This window comes from Monodelphis domestica, chromosome 4 (genome assembly GCF_027887165.1).
Source record: "Monodelphis domestica isolate mMonDom1 chromosome 4, mMonDom1.pri, whole genome shotgun sequence".
Lineage (NCBI taxonomy): Eukaryota > Metazoa > Chordata > Mammalia > Didelphimorphia > Didelphidae > Monodelphis > Monodelphis domestica.
In genome coordinates this window covers 352,459,948-352,469,992 of record NC_077230.1, presented here as the reverse complement: position 1 = coordinate 352,469,992, position 10,045 = coordinate 352,459,948, and the positions used below count along the sequence as shown (strand labels likewise).

Below are 10,045 nucleotides of genomic sequence, written 5' to 3'. Positions count from 1 at the left end.
CCAAATAAAAGCAATGTGGTCTAGTGGAAAGAGTGCTGAATCTGGTGTTAAGCAATGTGGGTTTGAATTCTAGCTCTAATGGTGCCTGTATCTTGGGCATGTTAGTTCCTATGTTGTTAGTTTCCTCATCTGAAAAACGGATGGGATTGCGCTTAATATTTAAATCTAAATTTAATTTATTTAATAAACTTCTTCATTAGGAAACTTATCTGAACCTTTAAACTCACAATGCCAAACTATAGAGGAAGATAAAACCCTGTGGTCCCTGATGAGGATCTGGACTATAAGATTTCTCTGGTGGAGGGGAAAGTTTCAGGGCTCCAAGACATTATTCCTATCCATGAATCCTTCATGGTTCTTCCTGATACCAGGGACTCAAAGATCAGAATCAGTTCACCTGGATTCAAATCCAAACTCTGTATCTGATTACTTAAAGGAACTTGTTTAAGTCACTCTTTTTTCCTTGATTTCAAAATGAGGAGATTGAACTATTTTATCTCTTAAATCGTGTCTGGAATGAAATTCTATTAATTTAGCATATATCCCTCTCTTTGCAAAATCACACTCTCTTGATATCTGTGTAAAGAGAAAACAAAATGTATAATCTCTTACAAGGAAAGAAGTTTATAGCACCTATTCTTCGGGGATTGGCCAAGGTCAGAAGAAAACATTCAGTTTATCTAGTTTAACTGATAAAAACCCTGAAGTCTCCTTTATTGACACTTCAGGCATGTAGTCTTCTCCATCTTTTATTCATGCAGTTTATAATTCAATGTACTCAAGATGATGATGACCTTAACAATAATAACAATTACTCATATTTCCATAGTTCTTTGTGATTATGAAACATTTTCTCATAAACTTTCCTCAGAGTGAAGTATCTGTAAGCATTATGATCCTCATTTTATACATGAAGAAATAAAGGTTGTGAAGGGCTAAATAAATTGCCTAAAATCACAGTTAAGATGTAGAGAGACCCAGGACTTGAATATTGGACTTTGGATTCCAAGACCATGGTATTTCCACTCTATGACAACACCTTCCTGAGACACCTGAATTCTGCTCCTAATCTTCTAAATCCCACATTCAAGTAAGATTCATATTCCATCCAAATTAGACATTCACCAAATATTTGTTCATTGTTTCTCAGGAAAAGAAGTGACTCCTCTTTGCTTCAAATGAGCACTCACTTATCCTTTTTTCTTTCTCAAATGACTATCTACCTATCATACTGTAGCTACTTAAATTCACAGCTACCTAGAACACAGTAATAGCACACATTCCCATAGAATTTTGAGAGATAACTGATATACTGGATAAAGTCAGCCTCACAGTCAGAAAAACTTAGTTCAAGACCTCTCCCTAACACATATTACCTTTGTAATCATGTTCTAATTGTTTACCTCAATAATCCTAGTTTATTCATTGTGTTTCAAGTTTATAAAGCTGTCTCTTGTGAAATCCTTTTGAAGCAGATCCTATAAGTATTACTCTTATAAAAAGAGAGACCAAAAGACTTTTCTATATTTACATAGCTCCAAATAGGCTGGCTGGAAGTTTTGATCTCAGGACAACTTTCTCCAAGATAAGGGTTCAACTGTTGTAGTATGGCTAGCATTTATATAACATTTTGAGGTTTGCAAAGCATTTTATTTCTTCTCACAGCAATATTGTGATGGATGTGCTATTATTATCCCTATTTTAGAAATTATGAACCTTAGGTTGAAAGCATTTCTGTAATTTGTTAAGTTTCATGGGAAGGAAGAAAATAGGCAGGACTAAACACCTACTATGTGCTGCAAACAATAATAAATAGTTTAAGAATGTCATCTTGTATGATCTTTACAACAATTCTCAAAGGAGGTGTTATTGTCCCCATTTTAAAGTAGAAAAAACTGAGACAGAAAGTGGTTAAGTTTCTTGCCCAAAGGCAAAAAGCTATTCGGTGTACAAGACTGTATCTGTAGCCAAGAATTCCTGACTTGAGGTTCAACACTGTGCCACCCAGCTGCTTCTATAGAGTGGAATACATCCACAGGAACCAACATTTGACCCTGTAAAGGCATCATGACTGCTTTTGGATGTGTCCACAATGGTTTTGTACTTGGTATGGATGAAATTGAACCAGCTATACCCTTGCTCAGTAACTAACATATTCTGATATAGCTGACAAATGTTAAAATTTCCTCTGTGACTGGAATTTTTGAAGAATAATTCTCAAGTCAGGATCATTATTCATTTTGAAGTCAGGTTGAGAACTCCATCATTTGAAGGGTAGCTCCATCTTTGTCCAAAATATGGTTAAGGTCATAGTTTTCCATCTTTAACTAGAGATAGGGATAAGTCTGGGAGTAAGGTGAAACTATTATCAGGTTAAGAGGATTAATTTGATAGAAAGGTCTAACAGGCTCACCAAGGGAGCACACCTACTAACTTGGCCTCAGTTGCTCTGTGTGTTAACCCCCTGACTTTATTATTTACACAAACACCTCTTTGTTTGTTTCTTTCCAAGGAGGGGAAGATTCTTCTTATCTTTCAGCCTGTGGTAGGATGTCACAGCGTAATGCAACTCCATTCCACCCAGCCACCTTTATCCTCCTGGGCATTCCAGGGTTGGAGGATATTCATGCCTGGCTCTCCCTGCCTTTCTGCTCTGTCTACATCGTGGCTCTGCTGGGCAACATCACCATCTTGCTAGTGATTTGGGCTGAAAGGACGCTCCGTGATCCCATGTTCTATTTCCTGGCCATCCTATCTGCTATCGACCTGGCCTTGTCCACATCTTCTGTGCCCCGGATGCTAGGCATCTTCTGGTTTGAGGCCCATGAGATCAGCTTTGGAGCCTGTTTAGCCCAGATGTTTCTTATTCATACCTTCACAGGTATGGAGTCCGCTGTCCTGTTAGCCATGGCCTTTGACCGTTATGTGGCCATTTGTGCCCCACTTCACTATACAACCATTCTGACAACCAATGTGCTGGCAGGTATCGGGGTGGCCATTGTCCTACGCCCTGTCCTGCTCATGTTGCCTATCATATACCTAACCTATCGCCTGCCCTTCTGTCAGACTCGTGTCATTGCTCATGCCTACTGTGAACACATGGGTATTGCCAAGCTAGCTTGTGCCAACATCCGCATCAATGCCATCTATGGACTCTTTGTGGCCTCATTCCTTGTTTTGGATTTGCTTCTGATTGGCATCTCTTATTCCTACATCCTACGCGCAGTCTTCCGCCTCCCTTCGCAGGATGCTCGGCGCAAGGCGCTGAGTACTTGCAGTTCCCATGTAGGAGTCATGTGTGTCTTTTATACACCCTCCCTCTTCTCTTTTCTCACTCACCGATTTGGTCGCCACATTCCCAGATATGTTCATATTCTTGTTGCCAACCTCTATGTGGTCATCCCACCAGCACTCAACCCCGTCATCTATGGAGTTAGGACCAAGCAAATCAGAGAACGGGTGCTCAGAACCTTCACTGGCAAATAAACATTACCACCTCTCTAATGCTTAGGGAATAAGGCACTATCAAATGAGTTTTCAGTGTGTTCCAGTTCCTTGAAAGAGTGATTTTATTTTATTTTATCATATTGAGCTAAAGAGTCAAGTATAAATAAAAACCTAAGACCTTTCTTGCCTTTTGGGGGGGAAGTTTTTGAAGATCAGTCACCCAGATATTGACATATTTTGAGGTACAAAGGGCTGGGATTCATCTAGTCAGGGAGTGTTTTGGGAAATCATGACTACACCCTTTCCATTTTAACATGTTTAATATTTTGACAGGAACAAAATGTGACACTCTAGGTGGCAGGAAAAGGGAACATCATAGAGGCAGTTTAATGGATATTATATCAGACTGAGCTGATTTTAAAGGATAAAGTGTATGGAAGTAATACAGAAGCAGATTCCAGCCTGTTTTCATAGAAAAACTTCCTAAAAATTAGAACTATCAAATATATATATATAGTCAATTATTTCATTAAATAAATGAGTTTCCTATCCATAAAGGACTTCTGTCAGAGCTCATTTGGAAACTCTTTGGAGAAAATTTTGGCTTAGATATAGATGAAACCCCTTTATCTCTGGCATTTCAGGAAACTTGGATTTAATATGTTATGACAGGTGTTTCTGTTCATCTTGGTTAACGATACTCTATAGCAGGACAAAATACTGCATAGGAGGCCTAGGTGTGCTATATGTAGTTTGTCACATACTATGCCCCTCCTGGTGCATTTATTTTAACATCCTCAACACTGTTAACCACAGGGGGCTCAGAGTCTTCTTTTTATCTTGAAGACAGTGGTTTTCCAGGATCACACTGTTAGAAAGTATCTTAGGGCTTCCTGACTTCAGTATTATTCAGTATTGTTCACTGCTTTACCTAGGGGCTAATACACTAGGCAAAACAAAGGAAACACTGAACATATATTATTGCAAGTATTTCTCTTCTTAGCACTATAGAAATTATTTAATTAGCCCCCAAAGCCTTTCTGGCTTTGATGTTGTCTATGATAATTCCAGTTAAGGGAACCAAGAGCCTTAGCACTTTCCCCACTAAAATAAGGGATGAAGCAAGATTATATATTGTGACCCCAATTGTATACAATAATTCACTCAAATAGCATTTAAAGGATTGAAAAATATTTTCCTCATAACAACCCTGTGAGGTAGCTAGTGAAACCACTATCTGCCTTTTATAATGAGGCAACTGAACCTCTGAGAGGTTTACTTTACCTGTAATCTCGCAGCTAGGAAATAGTTAAGGTGAGGATCAAATTCACCAGATGTTTGCTACAGCAATGATGATAGAAATATGCTTTTGGAGAAAGTAGATTGATATAGATTTGGATGTATCCTGGATAACATGCATGAAAGTGTGAGTTTCTCAGCTCAAGTAATGCCCCTTGTGAGAATTTATTTGATTAAGAGAGACCAGCAATATTGGACATAAGAGAAAACACTGTGAAATGGCTATGAATTGGTCTTGAACTCAAGAAGAGCTGGATTCAAATTTCATCTGACTTCTCAGAACTCTAAGTCAAGGGACTTTTTTTGTGTCTTGGGGAATCACTAAGGCTTTATCCACTAAGTAACAGAACAATCAGGGACCCTGAATTTCTCAGGGCTATCTCAAATCTTTGTATAATAAAGAAGTCATAGAACCATAGATTTAAGATTAGAAGGTAATATAGAGGGAATCTAATCTCTTCCAACTCCTCTTTTAAAAGATACACACACAAGAACTCATCTAACATCTACCAAGCTGCCAAATCTGAATTTCATGCCCAAGTTCTCAGATTCCAATCCAACAATTCCCACGTTCCAGCATATTTTGAATCCATGTGATGAAAATGATTTCCTCTTATTAGTGCTTTTCTCTTGGCTTTGATAATAAAGGTGGGCAAGTTTTTCTCTAGAAGTTCCTTGTGAAAATGCTTGCAGGTTATTTGGGAGATGATGTGTTTATGTGAAAGAAAAGAAGGCTAAAAAGCAATTCCTTCCAGTCAAGATGGTGACTTAGAAGCAGCGAAAGTTCAGACCTTGGAAACCCTTCCTTACCAATCGCAAACTGAGTGCTCCCAGGACACTGAAATTCAAGCTGAACAACAGGACAGACCCGGGGAACCCTCCTCCTGGACCTGGATCAAAAGGTACGGCCCCCCAAAATCCAGAACCCTAGATCACTTGGATCTAAGGGGTAGTCAGAAGGAAGGCCCTAGGATCCATCTCCCCCCACCAACCCAGAGTGCTGATCCCACGGCAGCAGCCAGAACCTCAGGGCCGGTAAAAGGGCCTCAGGACTGGCTATTTTGAAGGACTCACCTTGAAAGCAACCTGAGCCAGTCTCCAGGGCACCCAACACAGACGGCAGGGAAACATAGAGAGAAGGGGGAAGCCTGTAACCCCCTGGCTGGGTCCTTCCATCTGAGTCTCAAGGGAGGTTCCAGCTTTAGGGCACCAGCTGAACCTAATCCCATCAGGAGCCCTCAGAGTTTCTGAAAGAACAGAAACAGGGCCGGTGAAGGGCTTATCTTGAAAGCAACCTGGGCCAGTCTCCGGGAATTCAACACAGATTGTGGAGGAGGAGGTGTTTTGCTTCAGGGCTCATTCAGTCTAAACCAGCTGAACATAATCCCATCAGGAGCCCTCAGAGCCCAGGGAGGCCACAACCCCTTCCCCCTTAGAGAGCAGGGTCTTCTGAAAAAAACAGAAACCTAGAGGTGGAGTCAAGATGGCAGCCTAGAAGGAGCATAGACCTGGCAGCCTGGCCATAGCTTTGGAGATCCTCCATATTTGCTCAAGCCATCCAGGAAGTTTAAAACCCAGAGTAAACCCAGCCCAACTAAGCTGAACACAATCCCATCAAAAGTCTCCAGAACGCAGGGAAGCCCAGGCTCCCCACCCATCCTCATTGACTGCTGGACTTTAAGCCAATCAAAAGCCTCCAGAGGCCAGGGAAGCTCAAACCCCCAACAACCCTCCCCCAGAAACTACACCAAGAGATCTTCTGTTAAAGCTCCAAGAGGGGAGACTGATAGAAGTCCCCCCCCCAAAAAAAAAACAAAAAAAATGAGAGGAACAAGAGCACAGACAAATACATGGAGTAAAGAAGGGGTAAATTTGAGCAAACAACAGAAAAAGAAGAAAGAAACTACAATAGACAGCTACTACTCAGCAAATGGAACAGAGGGGGAGAGATCAGCAAACAATAAACCAGAAATCCCAGCGAATTGAATACAGGCTGTGGAAGAACTCAAAACACAACTAAGAGAGGCAGAAGACAATGGGGAAAAGAACTTAAAAATTAAGATAAGTCATCTGGAAACAGAGGCACTTGAACTAAAATGAGAAAATAGTGTCTTGAAAGCCAAAATCAACCAGCTGGAAAATGAGGCAAAGGAGATGAAAGATGATTTTCAAAGAAAATCAGACCAGAAAGAAAAAGATGACCAAAAAGCCAGAGATGAAATCCAATCTTTAAGAACCAGAATAAAATAACTATAATCAAGTGACCTCACAAGGCAGCAGGACACTATAAAACAAAAAAAAAAGAATGAAAAAATTGAGGAAAATGTGAAGCATCTCATTCACAAAACAGACCATTTAGAAAATTGTTCAAGAAGAGAAAATTTAAGAATAATTGGACTACCAGAAGGCCACGACAAAAGAAACAACCTGGACATAATACTAGAGGAAATTATCCAGGAAAACTGTCCCAAGATCCTAGAAAAAGAGGGGAAAGTGGAGATTGAAAGAATCCATAGATCACCCCTTGTATTTAATCCCCAACTGACAACACCAAGAAATGTTATAGCCAAATTCAAAAACAATCAGATGAAGGAAAAGATATTACAAGCTGCCAAGAAGAAGCCATTCAGATACCATGGAAACACGGTGGGGTTAACACAGGATCTGGCTGCATCCACACTGAAGGACTGAAAGGCATGGAATACAATATTCCGGAAAGCAAGGGAACTAGGTCTACAACCAAGAATAAAATACCCATCAAAACTGACTATATTCTTACAGGGGAAAGTATGGTTATTCAACACAACAGAAGAGTTCCAAGCATTCATAAATAAAAGACCAGACCTGAACAGAAAATTTGATGTCCAACCACAGAACTCAAGAGAATCATCAAAAGGTAATTAAAAAAGAGGGGAAAAAAAGAACAAACAAAACAATAACAAAAATTTTTTAAGAGACTCAATAAGTTAAAATGATATGTATCCCTATAAGAAAAGAGGTCATTGGTAACTCTTAAAAACTGTTGCTATCACCTGAGCAGCTAGAAGAATTACACTCAGAGGAAACAGTGACAAACTGTATAGGATGAAAGGACAAGACATAAATAGGTATATAGATATATGCATGCATAAATACATATACATGTGTATATATATATACATGACTAGAGCTAAAAAAGAAAAGAGGTTATGACTAAAAGAAATGGGAAAAGAAACAAATGGGGGTAAATTTATATGTCACAAAGAAGCTCATGGCGGGAGGGGGGAGAACATGGATACACAGGAAGGGTAAAAAGGTTGGAGATAAGAAATACTCAACTCTTATGTACTTTGAAACTGACCCAAAGAGGGAAGAACAATCCAATCTATTGGGGAAGAGAATAGATTTGCACCCGTTAGGGGAGTAAAAGGGTAAAAAATATACTGGTGGGGAGGAAAGCAGTACAAGGGAGGGAAAGGGAGGGGGGGGAATTTTAAAAAGACTACAGGGGAAAATAAGAGAGGGAATAAGAAGGGAGGGGGGTAGAAAGGGAAGTAAAATAAGGGGAAAGATGGGGGGGACTGACTATAAACAAACATTGGTATAGAAGGAACTAGTGAAAGAAGAAAAGGCAGGACCAGGAGTAGAAATCAAAATGCTGGGAAATACACAGCTAGTAATCATAACTCTGAATGTGAATGGAATGAACTCAACCATAAAATGCAAGCGAATAGCAGAGTGGATTAGAATCCAAAACCCTACCATATGCTGTCTGCAAGAAACACACATGATGAAGGTAAATACGCATAGGGTGAAAGTAAGAGGATGGAGCCAAATCTATTGGGCATCAAATGATAAAAAGAAGGCAGGAGTAGCAATCATGATATCGGATAAAGCCAAAGTAAAAAAAATAAATCTAGATAAAAGAGATAGGGAAGGTAATTACATCCTGATAAAAGGCAGTATAGACAATGAGGAAATATCGGTACTCAATATGTATGCACCAAATGGCAGAGCATCCAAATTTTTAAAAGAAAGAAAAGAAGGCTAGCCCTTTTCTGTTAACATGTAGGCATGGCTTGATTCTTCATAGGTTCTAACTGGCACCCTGGAATGGAGAAGACACAGCTATAAGAGATCCTGGACAACCATAAAAGAGTGAGGCAGGAGGATGATGAGCATACCAGGGAGAGACCTGAGAACATAACATTTGGAGTCCCTAAATTCCTACTTTGAGTGCTACACCCTTTGGCCAAAGACAAGCCCTGTTCACACAAGTTCTATGTTTGTAGTTGTGTTTGTGAGTACATAAACATACACACAGTAATATGTGTGTTTAAATACAAAAACACATAACTATAAATATGAATCATAGAAATCAGACCTGCAAGTAATATGAAAGAAAATGTGGGAAAGAATTCTTAATCTAGATTCCACAGATCCCTGAGGTATTCATGGATAAAATATAGGGGATCTGTGAACTTAGAGACTAGAGGGAGAATAAAACCTCTTTATTTTCATAATATTCCAAATGAAATTGAGCACTTCACTTATTTATGAATACAGGAAACAAAATATCACTTTAAAAAGAGACTAATGAATTTCTCCAGACTGCCAAAGGGTTCTCTGAAATAATAATAATAGTTGGTAACTGGGTTGCTCACTGGATTGAAAGCCAAGATCAGAGAGCTGAGGTTCTGGGTACAAATCTGGCATCAGACATGCCCTAGCTGTGTGACCCTGGTCAAGTCACTTAACCCCTATTGCCTAGCCCTTACTACTCTTCTTCATTGGAACCAATATACAGTATTGATTCTAAAATGGCAGCTAAGGATTTAAAAGAAAAAAGTAAGACCTCTGATCTAGAATAGCCCTATCATTTTGTAAGAGACAAAGGGGAAATATAGACAAGCTAAGTGAATCCCCAATTTATAAAGTCTAGCTGAGACCTAAGTCATATCTTTTGACTTTCAGCCCAGGAAGAACACTGATCATCCATCTCCATTTTTATAGATATTATCTTTCTCAGGTATGTTTAAAGATTTGTTTGTGTATATATGTTCATGTAACAATTCAAGTTAACAAACATTTAAATATAAAGTGTCTTCAAAAATCAAGGTATTCCACTGGTTGATAGGGACCCAAAGGGAAAAAATGAAACAGTCTATCTCATGAAAAGGCTTCCTTGTCATTGGAACAGAAATAATAATTATATGAATAAGTAAATATTTACAAAAATAAATACAGATATGATGAGGAGAGTCAAAAAACTTAGATAATCAACAACATCATCTTGTTGGAGTGATATTTGACCTTAGTA

General features: G+C 39.2%; 1 protein-coding gene across 1 annotated transcript; it reads left to right on the top strand.

Moving 5' to 3' along the window:
- The first annotated feature begins 2,550 nt into the window (after positions 1–2,550).
- On the top strand, positions 2,551–3,486 carry LOC100020393 (olfactory receptor 52J3-like). Its single transcript, XM_007491134.2, has one exon. The coding sequence runs from the start codon at positions 2,551–2,553 to the stop codon at positions 3,484–3,486; it is 936 nt and encodes a 311-aa protein (XP_007491196.1).
- Positions 3,487–10,045: the final 6,559 nt, after the last annotated feature.